The sequence below is a fragment of the Microcaecilia unicolor genome, chromosome 1 (assembly GCF_901765095.1).
Source record: "Microcaecilia unicolor chromosome 1, aMicUni1.1, whole genome shotgun sequence".
Classification (NCBI taxonomy): domain Eukaryota; kingdom Metazoa; phylum Chordata; class Amphibia; order Gymnophiona; family Siphonopidae; genus Microcaecilia; species Microcaecilia unicolor.
In genome coordinates, this window is record NC_044031.1 from 132,802,820 (window position 1) to 132,824,016 (window position 21,197).

At 47.8% G+C, this 21,197-nt stretch overlaps 1 protein-coding gene across 8 annotated transcripts in view; it reads left to right on the forward strand.

Annotated features, from left to right (window-relative positions):
* VPS50 (VPS50 subunit of EARP/GARPII complex) overlaps positions 1–21,197 on the forward strand; it is a 463,388-nt gene that overhangs the window by 175,591 nt on the left and 266,600 nt on the right. For all 8 annotated transcript variants that reach the window (XM_030200504.1, XM_030200521.1, XM_030200476.1 and 5 more), the window contains 4 exons: positions 5,737–5,807; positions 6,292–6,409; positions 6,499–6,534; positions 8,378–8,460. In XM_030200504.1, coding sequence (XP_030056364.1) covers positions 5,737–5,807; positions 6,292–6,409; positions 6,499–6,534; positions 8,378–8,460 — 308 coding nt within the window. The remainder of the gene's footprint in view (positions 1–5,736; positions 5,808–6,291; positions 6,410–6,498; positions 6,535–8,377; positions 8,461–21,197) is intronic.

The following is a 21,197-nucleotide window of genomic DNA, read 5'->3' on the forward strand; positions in this document are numbered from 1 at the left end:
TTCACTTGTCTATTAGATTGTAAGCTCTTTGAGCAGGGACTGTCTCTCTTTGTTAAATTGTACAGCGCTGCGTAACCCTAGTAGCGCTCTAGAAATGTTAAGTAGTAGTAGTATCCGCCGCTTTTGACACTGTTGATCACAGCCTACTCCTTGATACGTTGTCTTCATTTGGATTCCAGGGCTCTGTTCTTTCCTGGTTCTCCTCCTACCTCTCGCTTCGCACCTTTAGTGTACATTCTGGTGGATCCTCTTCCACTTCTATCCCTCTACCAATCGGTGTACCTCAGGGTTCTGTTCTCGGTCCTCTCCTGTTCTCCATCTACACTTCTTCCCTTGGCTCTCTGATATCATCCCATAGCTTTCAATACCATCTCTATGCTGATGACTCCCAAATCTACCTCTCTACCCCCGAAATCTCAACCAGCATCCAGACCAAACGTTCAACCTGCCTATCTGACATCGCTGCCTGAATGTCTCAACGTCATCTGAAACTTAATATGGCCAAAACCGAGCTTCTCATCTTTCCCCCTAAACCTACCTCTCCTCTCCCCCCTTTCTCTATTTCTGTGGATGGCACTCTCATTCTCCCTGTATCATCTGCTTGTAACCTTGGGGTCATCTTTGACTCCTCTCTCTCCTTTGCTCACATTCAGCAAATTGCCAAAACCTGTCGTTTCTTTCTCTGTAACATCAGCAAAATCTGTCCCTTCATCTCTGAGCACTCTACCAGAACCCTTATTCACACTGTTGTCACCTCTCGTCTTGATTATTGTAACCTGCTTCTCACCAGTCTCCCTCTTAGCCATCTCTGTCCTCTTCAATCAGTCCAAAACTCTGTTGCGCGACTCATTTTCCGCCAAAGTTGCTATGCTCACATTAGCCCTCTCCTTAAGTCACTTCACTGGCTCCCTATCCGTTTCCGCATTCAATTCAAACTTCTCTGATTGACCTATAAGTGTTTTCACTCTACCGCTCCCCAGTACCACTCAACGCTTGTCTCTCCCTACGCCCCCCTCCTCGGGTACTCCGTTCTGTTGACAAATCTCTCTTATCTGTTCCCTTCTCCTCTACTGCTAATTCCAGACTCCGTTACTTTTATCTTGCTGCACCTTACGCCTGGAATAAACTTCCCGAGCCTGTACGTCTAGCCCCCTCTTTGGCCGTTTTCAAGTCCAAACTTAAAGCCCACCTCTTTACCACTGCTTTTGATCCTGGGTTTTTGTTTGTTTGTTTGTTCAGTTAGATTGGTTGTTTCCAAGTCTTTACTGTTATTTAAATTATTTTATTTTACATTTTTAGTCTGTTCACCACCTCGTTGGTTGATTAGGAAAGGCAGTTAAGCAGATCTATATATATAAAAGGCACTTTGAAGCCTCAAGCCGGAAACTTGAGGCGCCCGAGATATCCGGTTTGGCCTGCAGGCTCCAGTCACTGTAGCTCCGCCCTCGCGTCAAAACGTGATGATGTTGAGGGCGGGGCGGCCCTCGCGTCAAAACGCGATGTTGAGGGTGGGGCGGCCCTCACAACCACGTCACTGAGGGACGAACGGAGGAAGAGGAGAGGTGTGCAACTCGGAATGGAGGCACGGAGGGGGTGTCTGCAACTCGGGAGGGAGGACGGGGGGGGGGGGGGATTACTCTGCTAGCGCCCGTTTCATTTTTTCCAGAAACGGGCATTTCTTACTAGTATTTTCATAAATTAAATTAAACACGTATGTTGATTTCCCACAGATGCTTGGACAGTGCTTTCAGAAGAAACAATGATTTTGGTTAACCCATTCTAAAAAGTCTTTTTTCTTAAAATGTCAGCTGTCCCATCTTTCTACTTTCTCCAAGTTATAGAACAAGATTCAGCTCACTCTGAGGAATAGGATACCAGTTGTTTATAAGCTCTTTATAGTTTTCCTGTTGGTATGGTCTCTCTAACTCTGCTTGGGAGTTTCCACTTGAGTGACTGATTTTTTTTTCCTGCTTGTTGACAGAGCAAATTCGCTTATCTGTACTTGGAATTTTCTGTAGAAACTAGAATTATTAAGGCATACATTCTCTCTCTCCTTCCTTCTTCTAAAGTTATATCTAAACTGTATGATCGAGAAGGTTTTCATGAAGGCGGCTGCATAAGAACTTCCATGCACACTGAAAACGTATAGTAGTTTTTGAGCTCCAAGAGAGCTTTCTGTCTGTTATCATTAGATGATGTTGCCCACTTTGTGTGACTGATTTATTCTGCTATGTTTAATACAGCTTGATATACTGCCTTTTCTGAATATATAGGCCAAAGTGGTTTACAAATAAAAGAAAATAGAACAACTTAATAAAAGCAACGAAAAGGAGCTCCAATTGGGGACAGGAAAGTCACTCATAAAAAGAGATAAATTACATAACAATGATTGAAACAGTCTTTTTGGGATGGTGACTCATGAGTGGAGATTCAGACACTGTTAAGTGCTATAGATCAACTTACAAAAATGAGACTTCAACATAGCATTAGTTTTTCAAAGACAGTTCCTTACATAATGGCCTAAGTAAGTTATTCCGTAAAGACAGAGCAAGGAATAAGGAAACTGAACTACATGTTGATTCCAGGTGAGTATGAGTAGGAGGCAGAAGGACTAAACGTTCATTTAATGAATGAAGAGACTGTCCTGATACATAGGGAGTAGTCAATGAGTGGAGATAAGGAGGAATTCCTTCATAAAGAGCTGTATGGGTAAGGACTAGAATCTTGTACTTAAAGTGATAATGAACAGGCAACCAATATAAATTCCGGAAAATAGGGGAAATATGATCAAACCAATTGATCTTATATAACAACCTGGCCAACGTATTTTTAGAAGTTGAAGGCGCTTTTGTTGATAGTGAGGAATACCTGCATATACAACATTACAATAATAAAACAGGACATAAAATGCAAGAAGAAGCAGATGCAAAGTATTAAAATCAAAAAATCTTCAAACTGAACATAGTTAGCTAAATGCTAGAAAATCGGCATGACTGCTGAAACACGAGATCTGAAGGATAAATCAGTATCAAAGATGACTCCAAGATATTGAAAGGCGTTTAATATCTGCATTGGGGTATCCCACAAGATTGGATTTACAGTAGGGGGAACAAGGCAATTAATGGCATCTTAAAAAACACATTTATTTATAGAACCTTCAATATTACATCACTTCAGAAACAAACTTTCATAACAGGAAAATTAGAAATGTTTTCCAAAGGAAAAAAAACACAAAAGGTAATTAACTAATAACATTTGCCCACAATATACAGGTAATAAAGATTCCAAAATACAGGAAATAAAAAAGATGTAAAGAAATCTAAATAAACCCCAAGCTGCCCTTCAGCCTGCCCTTATAGTGTATCATCACTCCAGAGACTAACGCTGAACTTATACATCCTCCCTAGCCTCTTAAAAAAAACAACAACAAAAAACAAACAAACAAACTTATCAACGGCTTTGGATCTAACCCCCCCATAGGATGTATTCTGAAACAATACCACATATGAACAAGGAAGGCTTCAAAGTAGAGTTTGCCCCTAGAGCCAACACTCTGGGACAGAGAGCCAAGAATTCCTGGTGTCTCTTTTGGGGAATTTTTGAAAGATCAGAAAAAATTTGCACTATTGATCCAAAACATAAATCATTAATATTTCTGAAGTAAAGATGTAATACATTGTTTTGGTCCATCTCTATCGCAAAAGTCACAATTATAGTTGTTCTCTGTGTTACTATCTTGATGGAAGATTCCGGAAATCCTGTAAGGTCAAAACTCACCTGACCAAGTTGCTGATGACTATCTCCCATCGTTGAGCTTTTCAGTACCAAATTGTATGCACAATTAGTAGCAGAGATTCCGGTGGGATTTTAAAGGTTTACTACTTCACCATATCTACAGGGCCACCAAAGGCAACTTGGGAAAATTCAAGATGTGCAAATTATTTCATAGTATTAGATTTTCCATATACTCCACTTTCTTATGCAAAAAACATGGTCTCTAGCAAATGTTTGAGTTATCTCCTTAGATTGTAAGCTCTTTTGAGCAGGGACTGTCTTTTCTTCATGTTAAATTGTGAAGCGCTGTGTACGACTGGTAGCGCTATAGAATTGATTTGTAGTAGTAGTAGTAGATTTCCCCTCCAGAGAGCATACTTTGATGTTAAACTCATATAATTCCTGTGAATGTTCCACAACCAATTGAGAAATAGATCTAATATCTTCAAGCTCCTTTACCATCAATTCCTTAACCTTGGAGATACTCTGGGAGACTGTGCGTGATCTAAAGTCTTCTGTTATGACCGCAGTTTTCTCTAACTCCTTTAACATTCCACTAGGACGTTCCTGTACCCCATCTTGGATTGTTCTCTTTGAGATTGGCATTGGTGAAGTGAATCCATCCATTCTCTGAGGAATGGCCCACTTCTCTAGGGGTGGATACCACAAGAGGCAGGCTCCCCAGCAGAGACTCTGAATCATTGGAGCACAGCTACAGAACTGGGACACTTGTGTGCCTTTGCAGCCTCACTTCCCGGTTGCAGTGGCGCAATCTGCTGCGCAGAGTTGGGTGAAACCCTTTCCTCACTGCTTCCACAGCTCACTAGCCATGGTGGAGCAGAAGAAGCCACAGCTTTGGGATTGATCAATGCCCAAAATTTCTCTAGGTTCATCTGGCGAATTGGTGGTGGTATCCCTGGTTTACTGGGAGCCACCTGAGACGCACATTTTCCTCTTTCCCATAATGGGAAACTGGAACCACAAAGTCAAAATGCTGAAAAGAAACAACGTCCTGCAGTAAGCCCCAGTATAACTCCATCTTGGAATCTTTAGGAGCAACCAGAGGGCAACTTTGACCAGGCAAAGTTGCAATAGACCCAGATCTAGAACACAAAGAAAAGTAACAAAAAAAAAACCCCACACCAAAATGATATCTGTATAGAAATTTGTAGTATTACTGCAGTCCTAATGACTGCCAAAGGACTTAAAAAAACAAAACAAAGAAAGATTGATCCTCGAGGGACCCCATAAAGCATCTTATGCAATAATGACTTTGAACTGGAGAAATCATCAAAGGAGGAGTGGTCAGTTAGAAAAGATTTAAATCAGATTTAAGACCTGGCTTTTAATCTCAAAATCCGATAGTCTTTGCGAAAGTCAAGAATGATCCATCAGATCAAAGGCTACAGTCAAATCTAGACAGACAGCCAGGGCCACCTGGCCATCTTAAAAGCTGGCACAAACTTCACTTATTACTTATTTGAGCAGTGGTGGCTGATTGTGTGTGTGTGTGTGTGTGTGTGTGTGTGTATATATATATATATATATATATATATATATATATATATATATATACATTTAAAGCATTAATACCTTTTTGTTCAGAAAGATTACCAACCATCCAAAAATCAAGAGTAACAGTTTCAAAACAATATATAGTTTTTCCTGTTGAGCAGTGAAACTTCTAAGATAGTGATACACATATAAGCCTGAGTGTGTCACTATTTCTGATGATTACCTACTGACTAATGTCAAGCTGGCAGGTATGAACATCATACACACCATTTTTCGTCAGCTGTTGGCCCAGTTCACTTCATAAGCAACAGACGTGCATTCACAAAGTGTTCTGGAGGTGAAGATGTGGATCTGCAAATACCTGCGTGTTGTTTCAGAATTTCTTGGTGTACGTCCAACAGATCTGTAGTCAGTGAACTCTAACCTTACCTACTGCTTGATTTATAGGAACTTGACCGAGTTACATCATTACAGACAAGCCTTCAGCTAGCTGCTGTCATTTGTACAAATGGAAGAAGGTGAGTGAACTCCCGATTTTAATAACACTTTGCAGATTTTGAAAGGAAATATCTTGCATTTGCATAAATCTGACATAACGTTTTTACAATAAATAAGAGAATTAGTTCATTTACATGTACTGTTTGCTCCTAGCTTTAAGACAAGAATATCAGGCTGTCAATCAGTTCCATCATTTAAATGCAGTTTAGAAAGTGAAAACTAATAGTTCTGCAAGCTTAGTAGATTTGTGGAGGAACTCAATCAAGATGCCACCAGTTCTGAATATAAATTACTTCCAATTTTGTTTTTCTTCAGCTAGCTCCTAAAAAGTACATCATACTTGCTGTGGTTATATTACTTGATGATTCGGTGCTTGATGATTATAGACTGTCTTCACTGATATTATATAATACTGTACTGTATTAAAAATGCTATTAAATAGAAGAGAGAATGTTTTGTGTAGCAGCTAAAAGGATTCTATCTTTTTGATGTTCATCTTTGTAGGCACTTGAATATAGCAAAAGAAGGTTTTACTCAAGCTAGTCTGGGTCTTCTTGCAAATCAAAGAAAACGGCAATTGCTTATTGGATTGCTAAAGTCTCTGAGAACAATTAAAACACTGGTACAGCAAACATCTTATTATATATTTTTGTTATATGTCTCTGTTGCAGTTGATATCTCTGCTTAAATTATTTATTTGCTTGTTTTTAGCAAAGAACTGATGTGCGCTTAAGTGAAATGTTAGAGGTAGGTGTCATTTTTTAAACTTGTATAAACACATTTATATATTATTCTCCAGTCTTTCTTCCTTTTGCTGGAACTGTAGAATCTCAGACTTAGGGCTAGGTTTACTAAAGTGTACTGCTGTATTTAGCAGCATTACAGTTATTATTAGTAAATAGGCCCACTGTATAAAATAAGACCTGCGGTAAATAATACGTTAATACATTGGCTTGTTTCTAAATCGCTAAAAATAATTGTCTCTTACTAGTTCTACTGCATAACTCAATTCTTATGTTTAAATCGTAGCGGTTATTAATGGTGTAATCTATTATGCTTTTTGATGGTTCTATTTTCTTGTTCACTGCCAGGGTGTGTTTTCAAATGGTGGTGTATCAAAGTTGCACAAATAAATAAGGATACAATTAATAGGCCATTATAAAGCAGATGAAAACAACTGGAAATAATTTACATCAGTTAATTTAAGGAGGCCTATATCTGTTTGATGAATTTATAGAATGGGGGTGACATATATTTAACATGTTTGGCAGTGCAGGCAAGCTATGTAAACTGAAGTAACACTCATACAGTTTATTTGGATATGCTAGGGTTCATTTGTCAGTTGGCATGTTTCTGCAAATCAGAGGAAATTCAAATAAAATAGCAATTATTGCCCTTTTTATGTGTAGGTACCAAGATACCTTGGGACAACATATATATTCCCTTCTTCTGGGTGGCAATATCTTATTTTATCAGTTTTATATTTCAGCTGATGTGAGTTAAAGCATAGACGTGCAATTCAAATATTTTGCAGTGATTAGAACACATTGCAATTTTTTTTCTTTGCTTTATGTGGTAGCACCAGAGACTGGCAGATTTGAAATGATAGGATTGGCCAACCTTGTTGATTTGAACAACATTGTAAAATTCTGAATCATTGTAATGTGACACAACATCTTATTCCTTCAAATGGCAAAATATGTTACAACATTTTTTTTACACTGCTGTGCCTATATTGGTCAAAGGTGTGGAATTATTGCCATGCAAACTTGGCATTAATACAGGCTTGAAAAATATTCCAGCGGTGTTGTATCTGTTAACTTGCTGTAGACAAACTATGGAGCTGGAACACTGTCAATCAAACTTTCAGCTGTATATCGTTCTGATGTAAAATGTAATAGCCTCAGGTATCTAAGGGGATTATAGAACAAGACATATGCATAACATGTTTTCAGCCTGAAAATTCTCGCCACTTTTCCTAATGATATATCATCTTTGGGTTTAATTTCAAGTCTTACATCATGCAAAAATCATTGAGTGAACAGTGGTTTCACTGTTATTAACATAGGGGCACTTTTGCAAAGCGGCGGTAAGCTCACTGTGGGCTTACCATGTGCCAATGTAGAGCTACCGCCAGCCCAGTGCAGGCTCTGGTGGTAATTCAGCCCCAGTGTGCACCATGTCTGGTGCTAGGGAAAATAGGTCCCTATTTTTTTTAACCACAGCAGTAGGTGTCGGTAAGTGCTCCCCTCTGCATGGCCATGCAGTAAGTGAAATCATACCGCATGGCCATTTCTTTTTTCGCTCTTTATGCCCGCTGTGGTAAAAAGGGCTTCAGCCCTCAGCAAAAATGGCTCCCGCTGCTAGCGCAGAGCCCCTTTTACCACAGCTTGGTAAAAGGACCTCATGGTGAGTAAAGTAACTTATTAGGTGAGTTATATAATATCGAATCAATGCTGTCAGTTACCAATTTGCACTACTGCATTAGCACTGAATAACAAAAATTGTAGAATTTAAATTGTTGGACTGTTATTCAAAACTATACCTTTTTTCAAAGTATGATTTTCTGGTATTCATTTTTTGCTGTAAGGAAGAGGATTATCCTGGGGCCATTCAGCTCTGTCTAGAATGTCAGAAGGCAGCCAGCACTTTTAAACACTACAGCTGTATAAGGTAAGATTGTATGTTTTTATTCCTTAATGAGCTCTAGATTTTAGTGTTTGGGCAGCAAGTGGGTGGATTATATATGCATTCCTTGTCATCAAGCAGATGAAGCCATTACGTATGGGTTGTGTCCATCAACCAGCAGGGGGAGATAGAGAGCACTCAACTTTTCACAGTGCCTCATGGCCAGCTAGCTCCACTGCCTCTTCAGTATTCTCTATCTCCCCAAGCAGGGTGGCAGCAGCTTCTTCGAGCTCCATCAAAAATCTGCCTGGGGGGTGGCTCCTGGCTTGCCAGTTGTTAGCCGGGGTGTTAGAGGCTATAGCAGCTTCACTTTGAAGGCACATAGGTTAGCCCTTTCCCTGCCTTACCCATGCCCCCGTGGATGTGGACATATTAGCTTGCTTTTCCCTGTCCTTTCCCACTCAGTGGATGCAGGCACATTGGTTCGCCTTTCCCTGCCTTTCCCACTTATCTGAGCCTCCGGAGTGTTTTTATTTACCTCTTTTGCCTCTGCTTTCCTCACAGCGTAAAAAATAAAAAAATAATTAGTCGCGTCGCGCTTTAGCGCAGCGATCTTGGAAAAGAGGTTTTTTTCTTGAGATTCTTCTGCAGGACCGGAGCTGTGATACTCGGTCTAGTGAGGTAAGAGTGTTTTCCATATCATCAAGCTGATCAATCCATAGACTGGTGGTTGTGTCCATCTACCAGCAGGTGGAGATAGAGAGCAAACTTTTGCCTCCCTATATGTGGTCATGTGCTGCCGGAAACTCCTCAGTATGTTCTCTATCTCAGCAGGTGGTGGTCACACACAGCAGCAGCTCTGGCTAGGCCTCCAAGCCTAATTTTTAGGTTTTGTTGAGTGCCTGGGGTTGAGGGCTCTTTTGAGCAAGTGCAAACCTGGTGGTGCCAGGTCCCTCCTTTTCGCCCCCCTCCCGCTGGCTCCGTTAAAAAAAAAAAAAAAAAATTTTAAACGTCTTTAAAGGCGTTTATTTCGACGTTTATTTAAGCGTCTATTGCAGCTACTCACTGGGACACCAGGTCGTTACAACTCGGAGCGGACAGCAGGTAATTTTTACCTTTTTATAGCGGGCGGGGGTTCCCCGATTCTTCTCCTCGTGGCACATGGCGTCGGAGGGCGAGGGCGCAAAGAGTCGCTCCCCGGGTCGCTTGAGCGCTTCTAGAGGGGATGCGGGGGTCTTAAAGCCTGATTCGCCCTTGTTGGGTGACAGTTTCGTGACCGATGAATGTCCCGGTCCTTCCTCCGGCGTGGCGGTTTTTCCCGCCATAAACGCCCATCCCCCGCTCCTCGCCTCCGCCATCTTGGCCGGCCACGCGGCTCGGACGGCTTCTTCTTGGGCCGCCCTTGAGGTTGGAGACATTAATGCCATGAACGCCCTTAATTTGGGCGACAGCACAGAAGCGGCTAAAGTTAAGAGCCGTTCTTCCCGCGCGGCTCCTTCGCGGAGTTTCGCGCCGGACGCCATTTTGGATGCGCAGCATGTCTCTCCCCCGCTGTTGCGAGCGCCGGTTGAGAGCGCGCCTAGGGCTGTTGCCCAGGCTGCGGGAGTGCACAGTCTGGGGGGTTTCTCCCCCCGAGTTTGTTTTGCTGCTGCATCAGGCCTTCCTCATGCACAACGCTGCCCCCGCTCCCTCGTCTGGTAAAGAGGTTGAGGTTCCCAGAGGTAAACGCCCTCGGGTTGATTCCCAGGCCTTGGAGGAATTAGTCTCCTCCGATGTAGATGAGGGCAGCGTGTCTGAGGTCTCCCAACGGTCCTTTGCGGATTCCTTGGAGGAGACGGATCCCCGCTCGGATGGAGCGGATGACCCCTCTGCAGCGCGACTTTTTCGCCCAGAGGATTTGCCCAACCTGTTGTTACAGGCCCTGGACACTTTGAAGATATCCTCTCCGGAGGACGTCTCTCCCTCAGCCCCTGTTGGCTCTGCCATTATGCTGGGGACGAAGCGCCCGCCTAGAACCTTCCACGTGCATGATGCCATGCACACCTTAATTTCGGCTCAATGGGATGTCCCAGAAGCGAGCCTTAAAGTGGCTAGGGCTATGTCCCGCCTCTATCCTTTGGCTGTGAGTGAACGTGAGGCCTATCTGTGGCCTACCGTGGATTCTTTAATCACTGCGGTGACTAAGAAAACGGCATTGCCGGTGGAAGGTGGCACGGCCCTAAAGGACGCCCAAGACAGGAGATTGGAGGCGGCCTTAAGGTCGTCCTTTGAGGCGGCTGCTTTAAGTTTGCAGGCCTCAGTTTGCGGCTCCTATGTGGCCAGGGCGTGCCTGACTATGGTGCAGCGGGCTTCCTCCTCGGATCATTCCTTGAGGGCTGATTGGCCAGCCCTGGAATCGGGCTTAGCCTATTTGGCAGACTTGCTGTATGATGTCTTGAGAGCCTCAGCTAAAGGCATGGCTCAGACAGTCTCTGCGCGGCGGTGGCTTTGGCTGAAACATTGGTCTGCTGACCACGCCTCTAAATCCCGCCTGGCTAGATTGCCTTTTAAAGGCAAGCTGCTCTTTGGGGTCGAGCTGGACAGAATCGTGACCGATCTCGGCACGTCTAAGGGCAAGAAGTTACCAGAGGTCAGGGCTCGGGCTAGTGCTCGTCCCGGTACCTCCAGATGACGTTTTCAGGAAGCCCGTCGGTACCGCCCGGGCAGGTCGGGTTCTTCTGCCCCCTCTTCCTTTAAGAGGAATTTCTCCCCCAAGCAGCATTCCTTTCGCAGAGACCGCCGTCCCGGAGGTGCTCCCTCCGGTCCTCCCCCAGGGTCTCGTACCCAATGACGGGGTCTTGGTCCACGCCCCAGTGCAGATTGGAGGACGGCTGTCCTCGTTTCTGGGCGAGTGGACCACAATAACTTCAGACGCTTGGGTGCTGGAAGTCATCAGAGACGGCTACAAGCTAGAGTTCTGCCGACCCTTAAGAGACGGGTTTGTACTCTCTCCCTGCAAGTCTCCGGTCAAAGCTGTGGCAGTGCAGCAGACTTTGGACAATCTGATCCGCCTGGGTGCGGTCGTTCCGGTGCCAGAAAGTCAGCTTGGCAAGGGGCGTTACTCCATTTACTTTGTGGTACCAAAGAAAGGAGGTTCTGTCCGGCCTGTCCTCGACCTCAAAGGGGTCAATCGGGCCTTGAAAGTGCGGCACTTTCGCATGGAGACTCTCCGCTCTGTTATAGCGGCAGTGAAGGCAGGGGAGTACCTGGCATCCTTGGACATCAAGGAAGCGTACCTGCATATTCCCATCTGGCCTCCTCATCAACGCTTTCTGCGTTTTGCAGTCCTGGGCCGACACTTCCAGTTCAGAGCCCTCCCGTTCGGGTTGGCTACTGCTCCGCGGACCTTTTCCAAAGTAATGGTGGTCATAGCGGCCTTCCTGCGAAAGGAAGGAGTACAAGTCCATCCTTATCTGGACGACTGGTTGATCCGAGCCCCCTCTTATGCAGAGTGCGGCAAAGCTGTGGACCGGGTAGTTGCTCTTTTGAGCTCCCTGGGATGGATCATCAACTGGGAGAAGAGCCAGCTGCGCCCGACTCAGTCCCTGGAGTATCTGGGAGTTCGATTCGACACCCAAGTGGGCAGAGTGTTCCTGCCAGACAATCGGATTGTCAAACTTCAGGCTCAGGTGGACCAGTTCCTAGTAGCCTCTCCTCTTCGGGCTTGGGACTATGTGCAGCTGTTGGGCTCTATGACGGCCACGATGGAAGTAGTGCCCTGGGCCAGGGCTCATATGAGACCACTACAACACTCCCTGCTGCAGCGCTGGACTCCGATGTCGGAGGATTATGCTGTGCGCCTTCCCTTGGATCCAGCAGTGCGCAAGGCGCTGAGCTGGTGGATGCAGACAGACAAGTTGTCTGCGGGAATGCCTCTGGTGACCCCAGAGTGGATTGTCGTCACGACGGACGCCTCGTTGTCGGGCTGGGGAGCCCACTGCTTGGGAAGGACAGCGCAGGGGCTCTGGTCTCCTGCAGAAGCAAAGTGGTCTATCAACCTCCTGGAACTCAGAGCCATTCGGTTGGCGCTTTTGGAGTTCATCCCGGTACTGGTGTTGAAGCCTGTACGGGCCCTGTCGGACAATGCCACGGCTGTGGCCTATGTCAACCGCCAGGGAGGTACCAAGAGCGCCCCTCTAGCCAAGGAGGCTATGAATCTTTGCCAGTGGGCGGAAGCGAACCTGGAGCAGCTTTCAGCGGCCCACATTGCCGGAGTCATGAATGTCAAGGCGGACTTTCTCAGTCGCCATACCTTGGAGCCCGGAGAGTGGCAGCTATCTGCTCGGGCGTTCTTGGACATCACGAAGCGCTGGGGCCAGCCGAGCCTAGATCTGATGGCGTCATCGGCCAATTGCCAAGTGCCGCGTTTTTTCAGCAGAGGACGGGACCCTCGATCCCTGGGAGTAGATGCTCTCCTCCAACAGTGGCCGACACAAGAGCTCCTCTATGTGTTCCCGCCCTGGCCCATGTTGGGCAGGGTGCTAGACCGGGTGGCAAGGCATCCCGGCAGAGTAATCCTGGTGGGTCCGGATTGGCCCAGGCGTCCCTGGTATGCGGACTTGATCAGGCTCTCAGTCGACGATCCTCTGCGGCTGACAGTGGAGCAGGGCCTGTTACATCAGGGTCCCGTGGTGATGGAGGATCCCTCCCCCTTTGGTCTTACGGCCTGGCTATTGAGCGGCAGCGTCTGAGGAAGAAGGGCTTCTCAGACAAGGTTATCGCCACTATGCTAAGAGCGAGGAAGCGCTCTACTTCTACTGCTTACGCCAGGGTTTGGCGTATCTTTGCAGCGTGGTGTGAAGCAGGCTCTCTTTCTCCCTTCACGGCTCCAATTTCTTCAGTGTTGGCGTTCCTGCAAGAAGGTCTGGAGAAAGGCCTGTCGCTCAGTTCCCTTAAAGTCCAGGTAGCGGCTCTGGCTTGCTTCAGGGGCCGCCTGAAGGGTGCTTCCCTGGCTTCGCAGCCAGATGTGGTGCGCTTTCTCAAGGGAGTTAATCACCTGCGCCCTCCTCTGCACTCAGTGGTGCCTGCGTGGAATCTCAACCTGGTGCTAAGAGCATTGCAGAAGCCGCCGTTTGAACCCTTGTCGAGGGCATCTCTGAAAGACCTGACGTTGAAAGCAGTCTTTTTGGTGGCTATCACTTCAGCCAGAAGAGTTTCCGAGCTCCAGGCGCTCTCATGTCGAGAGCCTTTTCTGCAGTTCACTGAGGCAGGAGTGACTATTCGCACAGTGCCTTCCTTTCTGCCCAAGATTGTTTCTCGCTTCCATGTGAATCAGCAGCTCTGTCTCCCTTCCTTTCGTAGGGAGGACTACCCAGAGGAGTACTCTGCTCTTAAATATCTGGATGTGAGACGAGTCATCATCAGATACTTGGAAGTGACCAATGATTTCCGGAAGTCGGATCATCTGTTTGTCCTGTTTGCAGGTCCTCGTAAGGGTCTGCAGGCTGCTAAGCCTACAGTGGCAAGATGGGTCAAGGAAGCCATTGCAGCGGCTTATGTGGCCGCGGGGAAGGTGCCGCCTATCCAGCTGAAGGCTCACTCCACAAGAGCTCAGGCGGCCTCGATGGCAGAGGCCGGTTCCGTCTCCTTGGAAGAGATATGCAAGGCGGCAACTTAGGCTTCGGCCCATACATTCTCCAAGCATTACCGCTTGACTGTGGCTGCTCGGGCGGAGGCCCGGTTTGGAGCTTCAGTGTTGCGGTCAGGGATTTCTAGGTCCCGCCCTGGGTGAGTACTGCTTCGGTACATCCCACCAGTCTATGGATTGATCAGCTTGATGATATGGAAGGTAAATTATGTATAATCATACCTGATAATTTTCTTTCCATTAATCATAGCTGATCAATCCATAGCCCCTCCCAGATATCTGTACTGTTTTTATTCTGGTTGCATTTCAGGTTCAAGTTTAGTCTTCAGTTACTTCAGAAAGACTTCGTGTTCAACTTTTTTCACTTGGATTCTTCAAGAGTTAAGACGAGTTTGTGTTACAGTGAGCTGCTGCATTCCTCTCCCCTCCGTTTTATGGGCTGGATTGAGACTTAAATTCTGCCGGCACTCCCTCCCGCTTCGTGCGGCTGTAGGGCAGCTTTGTACCCCTCCCGCTTCGGCGGTGTTAGGGTCAGTCAGCTCCTCCCGCGGTTGCGGTTGCAGGATAAGCCAGATCCCCCCGCATCGGCGGGTGTGGTGTCCCTCCCCCGCTCCGCGGGGATGAGCTGGACGGATTCCCCTCCCCCACTTGTGTGGGGATGAGCTGGGTTAATTCCCCTCCCCCGTTTCGGCGGTGGTGAGCTGGGCAGAGTGTCCCTTCGTGGGTGTAATTCTCTAAGTGCTGAGTCCTGCGGATGGAGCTTTGATATCGACATACTGAGGAGTTTCCGGCAGCACATGACCACATATAGGGAGGCAAAAGTTTGCTCTCTATCTCCACCTGCTGGTAGATGGACACAACCACCAGTCTACACCAGTCTATGGATTGATCAGCTATGATTAATGGAAAGAAAATTATCAGGTATGATTATACATAATTTTACCTTCTGACTCCTCCGGGGTGGGCCCGCGATCGGGACGTTTTTGGAGCGAACCGCCATTTTTGAATTTTACCGCCGTTTTCAGCGATGGCTGCGGAGACTGTAAAGCGCTGTTCTAAATGTGGCAAGCGCAAATCAGCAGCGGGGCTCTGTAATTCATGCTGTACAGATGGTAGAGCCGGCCCGAGCATGGCAAGCGGCGATCTCTTACGCTCTGAGCTGACAGCGGACGCCATTTTGGATTTTCCACATGGCGCGGCCTCCATTGCAACGGAGAGCCCTGAATCCGGGGGGGGGGGGGGTCCTCTGAGTGAGGCTAGTAATAGAGCTGATAGCCCTGGGCAGGATCCGGGCGGTCAGGGAGCGGTTTTCTCCCCTGATTTTGTTTTAATGCTGCATAGGGCGTACATGCTTAAAAGAGCTCTTCCACAGGGATCTTCGGACCCTCTGCCTGCCCCCCGCCCCCCGGTGGATCCTGGCCTTTTGGAGTTGGCTTTGCCTGTTTCTTATCCTCCTGATAAACGCAGAAGGGCTAATTCCCCTTCTGAGTGTGGCGCCCCCCCTCCCCCCCCCCCCCCCCCCCCCCCCCACCCGTGGTCGGGCTATGAGGATTCTGAGGGATTTGGCAGAACTTCTTGGGCTGAGGAGCCAGAGTCGGATGCAGAATTGTCACAGGAGCTTGATGATCCGTCTGCGGTGAGGATTTTCCATCGTGAAGAGCTGTCAGCGCTTATTTCAGATGCCTTACAAGCCCTCTCGATTGAAGATGCTGGGAGTGGCACAGCCTCCTCTGTTAATCCAAGGATGGCTAGTATCAGAAAGCCTGCTCGAGCCTTTCCTTTGCATGACTCCATCCAAGAGCTTATTTCGGCTCAATGGGCTGACCCCGAGGGACCTTTGAAGGTTGCTAGGGCTATGAGGCAATTATACCCTCTGAGTGGGGAACATTTGGCTCGCTTTGCAATGCCTAAAGTGGATGCCCTGGTCACGGCTGTGACAAAGAGAACTACCCTCCCTGTTGAAGGAGGTGTTGCCCTGAAGGATATTCAAGACTGCAGGCTTGATTCAGCTCTGAAGCGGTCCTTTGATTTGGCAGGTCTCACTGTTCGGGCGTCTGCATGCAGGTGTTATGCTGCTAGAGCCTGCCTGGCTTGGTTACAGCAGGCAGTGGAACAGCCCGGTGATGGAGCGGAGACCTTATCTGAAGTGGCTCCGCTGATGGAGTCGGCCTTGTCCTTTTTGGCTGACGCCCTTTATGATATGGTCAGAGCTTCGGCTAAACAAATGGCTGTAGCAGTGGTGGCTCGCCGCACTCTTTGGCTACGACACTGGGCGGCGGACATGGCCTCTAAGCAAAGGTTGGTGAATTTGCCCTTTCAAGGCCTTCTCCTGTTTGGTGAGGAGCTGGAAAACATTGTTAAAGGCCTGGGGGATTCCAAACCTCAGCGCTTGCCAGAAGGTAGGCCGAAGCCTTCCTCTAAGGGTCAGGCGGTCCGCTCCTCTTACAGACCTTGCTTCCGTGAAGCTAGAAGGTACCGCCCGGGGCGTGCTGTTGGGTTCACTTCGCGTGCCCGCTTTCAGCAGAGAAACTCCTTTCGCTCGGACAAACGTTCTGCAGCTGCCAGTTCAAGGCCTGGAGTTCAGGGGCGACCCTCTCAATGAGGGTGCGCCGGCCCCCTCCTCGTTTCCTGTCATCGGAGGAAGACTTTCCCTCTTTTTCGAGGAGTGGGCCAAAATCTCCGCAGATCAGTGGGTCTTGGACCTGATCAGAGACGGATACCGAATAGAATTCGATGCCCCGGTGAGAGACGTGTTCGTGGAGTCCCGATGCGGTTCTGCCGCCAAACGGGCGGCGGTAGAGGAGACTTTGCACAGTCTGTGCCAGATAGGGGCTGTGACCCTGGTGCCTCCCGCCAAACAAGGTCTAGGCCGCTTCTCCATTTACTTTGTGGTGCCACGAAAAGGCGGGTCTTTTCTCCCGATCCTGGACTTAAAAGAGCTAAACAAGTCCTTAAGAGTGCGGCATTTTCACATGGAAACCCTGCGCTCCGTCATTGCAGCGGTACAGCCAGGAGAGTTTCTCACATCTCTGGACCTGAAAGAAGCTTACATGCACATACCAATTTGGCCCCCGCACCAGAAGTTTCTGTGGTTTGCGGTGTTGGGAAAACATTTCCAGTTTCGGGCCTTGCCTTTTGGTCTCGCCACAGCTCCCCAAGCCTTCTCCAAGGTAATGGTGGTAGTAGCTGTCTTTCTTAGGCGAAAGGGTATCCGGGTTCACCCGTACCTAGACGACTGGCTCATCAGAGCAGACTCAGAAAAAGAGAGTCATCTAGCTACAGCCAGAGTGGTTTCAGTCCTTCAATCTCTGGGCTGGGTCGTCAATATGGCCAAAAGTTACCTGACCCCCTCACAATCTCTAGAATATTTGGGGGCCAGGTTCGACACAGCCTCGGGCTATGTGTTTCTTCCCGAGCAAAGGCGGTGCAAGCTTCAGAATCAGGTCCGTCTGCTCCTGAGGATGCCCCGCTCGCGAGCTTGGGACATTGTCCAGCTGTTGGGATTGATGACAGCCACCTTGGAAGTGGTGCCATGGGCGAGAGCGCACCTGAGACCTCTACAGTATTCTCTACTTCAACGATGGTCTCCAGTATCTCAGGATTATCAGTGCAGACTTTCTTGGCTCCCTGCGGCCCGCCTCAGTATGGAGTGGTGGCTCTCAGACAGCATGTTGCGGTGGGGAATGCCGCTGGCGCTCCCCGATTGGTGCCTAGTGGTGACAGATGCCAGCCTGAAGGGCTGGGGCGCACATTGCCAGGGGAAGCATGCCCAGGGTCTGTGGACGCCCGACGAGTCGGAGTGGTCTATCAACTGCCTAGAGTTGAAAGCGGTGTTTCTGGCTCTTCTGGCCTTTCAAGTGACCCTGGAAGGATTGGCTGTCCGGGTGATGTCGGACAACACGACAGCAGTGGCCTATATAAATGGACAAGGCGGCACTCAGTGCAGAGCTCTAGCCGCGCAGGCCGAACAAATTTGCCACTGGGCCGAGCTGCATCTACAGTCCCTGTCAGCAGCACACATTGCAGGTCAGAGCAACGTGCAAGCCGACTATCTAAGCAGGCATCAGATCGATCCAGCGGAGTGGGAACTAGCAGATGATGTATTCCTGCAGATGTGTGCCAAATGGGGCAAGCCAGTGATGGATCTTATGGCGACCAGTTCCAATGCCAAAGTCCCGTGCTTCATCAGCAGACGTAGGGATCCTCGCTCTGCCAGGTTGGATGCCTTGGCTCAACCCTGGCCCCTGGGCTTGCTGTATGTCTTCCCTCCGTGGCCCTTAATAGGGCGAGTGCTCCTGCGGATTCGGCTGCATCCAGGAGAAGTGGTGCTCATCGCCCAGGATTGGCCCAGGAGGCCTTGGTATGCAGACCTCCGACAGATGCTGTTGGAGGCTCCCTTTCCGTTACCTCTGGTTCCGCACCTGTTGTCACAGGGTCCGGTGGCCATGGAGGACACCTGCCGCTTTGGTCTTATGGCATGGCGATTGAGAGGGTGCAATTGAGAGAGAGAGAGGCTACTCAAATAAGGTAATTTCCACTCTCCTGCAGGCCCATAAGTGCTCCACTTCCATGGCTTATGCCAGGATTTGGCACCAGTTTGAAGTCTGGTGTGTTTCAAGAGCGCTTTCTCCGTTGCGGGCTCCTGTCTCGCCGATTCTGGACTTTTTGCAGGATGGTGTACACAAAGGCTTGGCCTATAATTCCCTGCAGGTGCAAGTGGCAGCATTGGCCTCCCTGCGTGGCAAGGTTGAAGGCGTGTCCTTAGCTGCTCATCCAGATGTGGCACGGTTTCTTAGAGGGGTGCTTCGGCTCCGTCCTCCCGTGCGGGCACCTTGTCCAGCTTGTAACCTGGGGTTAGTATTGAAGGCCCTTCAGGGGGCTCCCTTTGAACCGCTTCGGCGTGCTTCAGAGAAAGATTTGACACTGAAGGCCGTCTTTTTAGTGGCCATTACTTCGGCGAGACGGGTGTCAGAGCTCCAGGCGCTGTCCTGTAGAGACCCTTTTCTGCAATTCTCAGAGTCAGGGGTCACGGTTCGGACCGTGCCTTCCTTCATGCTTAAGGTGGTTTCAGCGTTTCACCTAAACCAGCCTGTTTTTCTTCCCTCCTTTGTTGAGGAGGAGTTTCCAGATTCATTTGGGCAGTTGCACCTTTTGGATGTGCGCAGGACTCTGTTGCAGTATCTGCGAATTACAAATTCTTTCAGGACCTCTGATCATCTTTTTGTGCTGTTTGCAGGTCCTCGCAGAGGGTCTTCAGCGTCTAAAGCCACTGTTACCCGTTGGCTCAAAGAAGCTATCTTTTCAGCATATCTGCTGTCTGGCCGGGCTCCGCCTGAAGCCTTTAAGGCACATTCCACAAGAGCGATTTCCTCTTCCTGGGCGGAAACTGGAGCACTATCTCTTCATGAGATTTGCAGTGCTGCAACATGGGCTTCTAAGTTCTCTTTCGCTCGACATTACAGGCTGGATGTGGCTCCCAGGAGGGATGCGCGTTTTGGAGCACAGGTGCTAGCACATGGTGTGGCTTGCTCCCATCCTATTTAGGGATTGCTTTGTTACATCCCATACGTAATGGCTTCATCTGCTTGATGACAAGGAAGGGAAAATTAGGTTCTTACCATGATAATTTTCTTTCCTTTAGTCATAGCAGATGAAGCCATGAGCCCTCCCTGTATGATTGTCTGTATTGCAGTGATTCTGATTTTAGGTGCTGTTCTTGTTTCCTGAAGTTATATTCCTTCCTTGGGGAGTCGGAAAACAGTCTTCAGGATTCTTGTTACAGTGATAGGAGGATGAGTTCATTCCCTCCAGTTCATGTTTTGGGAGGATGAGTTTATTCCCTCCAGGAGGATGCAAGTATTTCCTTCGTTTATACAAAGTGGAGTACGAGTTTATTCCCTCCAGGAGGATGAGTTCATTCCCTCCTTTTTTTGAGTTTATGCCCTTGTTAAGGGGCCATCGTTCGCTGTGAGGAAAGTTCATGTTATTCCCATTGCGGTTTGCCATACTGCTTTGGAAGCTTCAAATACTGAAGAGGTAGTGGAGCTAGCTGGCCATGAGGCACTGTGAAAAGTTGAGTGCTCTCTATCTCCCCCTGCTGGTTGATGGACACAACCCATACGTAATGGCTTCATCTGTTATGACTAAAGGAAAGAAAATTATCATGGTAAGAACCTAATTTTCCCATTTAAAAGGAAAGTTGAAAACTAATTAGCATTGTAGTAGGCTGACTGAACCACAAACATGTTTTCTTATTTTTGGTGGAGTGGGGTGAAGAAGGGAGCTCAAGATCTGTAACTTTGGTAATTACAAAAAAATGCTTACCGATACAACACACGGGTTTTATTTTCTAGCATTTTTTGTTTTCTTTCACAAGCAGGATTGAATCAGCCTTGTATGTAATTGACCGCTCTCCCAGAAACCAGAATGAGTGTAAAGATCTGAGCATATGGGGAAAGGGGGGGGGGGGGGGCATGACAAGATGGCAGCGTGACTCCGGCACTGTGTGAGGCGCTGAAATTTTTCTACTGGTGTTTTTTTTGGAAGGGGACTGTGAGGACAGTTCCCCCGCCTACCTCAACTTTGCCCACACTACAGAGACTGGATCGCTTCTTGTCCAGAGCTTTTCCATTTGAACTGAGGGAGGTGAATCCTGCTTCAGAGGCAGTCGGAGGAGCGGTGCATCTGCTGGGGCATGAAACAACTCTTTCTCCTCCCTCTGCTTCAGCATTCCTCTGCTTCATTGAGTGGGAACCCACAAGCCGCCGGAAGTGCTGTGGGTGAGACTCCTGTTGAGGGACCAGCATTTCAATGAGGTAACCTGGAGAATGAGACTCTGGGTGCAACTGGAGTCTCTGTTACACCATTGGAGGTAAATTTGGAGAATATCTGGTTAATGCTTCAGAGGATTGACTCAAACACTTGTGAAATCCTCAAGAGAGCTAACTACTTTGTCTTAAATTTGAAGAACTTGTTAAGACTGTTGAGTCAGTTAAAGAAGATCTGGTCGGATCAAGCAAATTCAGAGCTCCAAGAATTTAAGGTTGCCACAGTTAAAGATAAGCTAGCTCTCCACAGGAAAATTGAGCAGATAGAAAATTTTAACAGATTTTAAACCTCCACCTTTTGAACTTTCCTAAAATCCCCAGGACTTTGC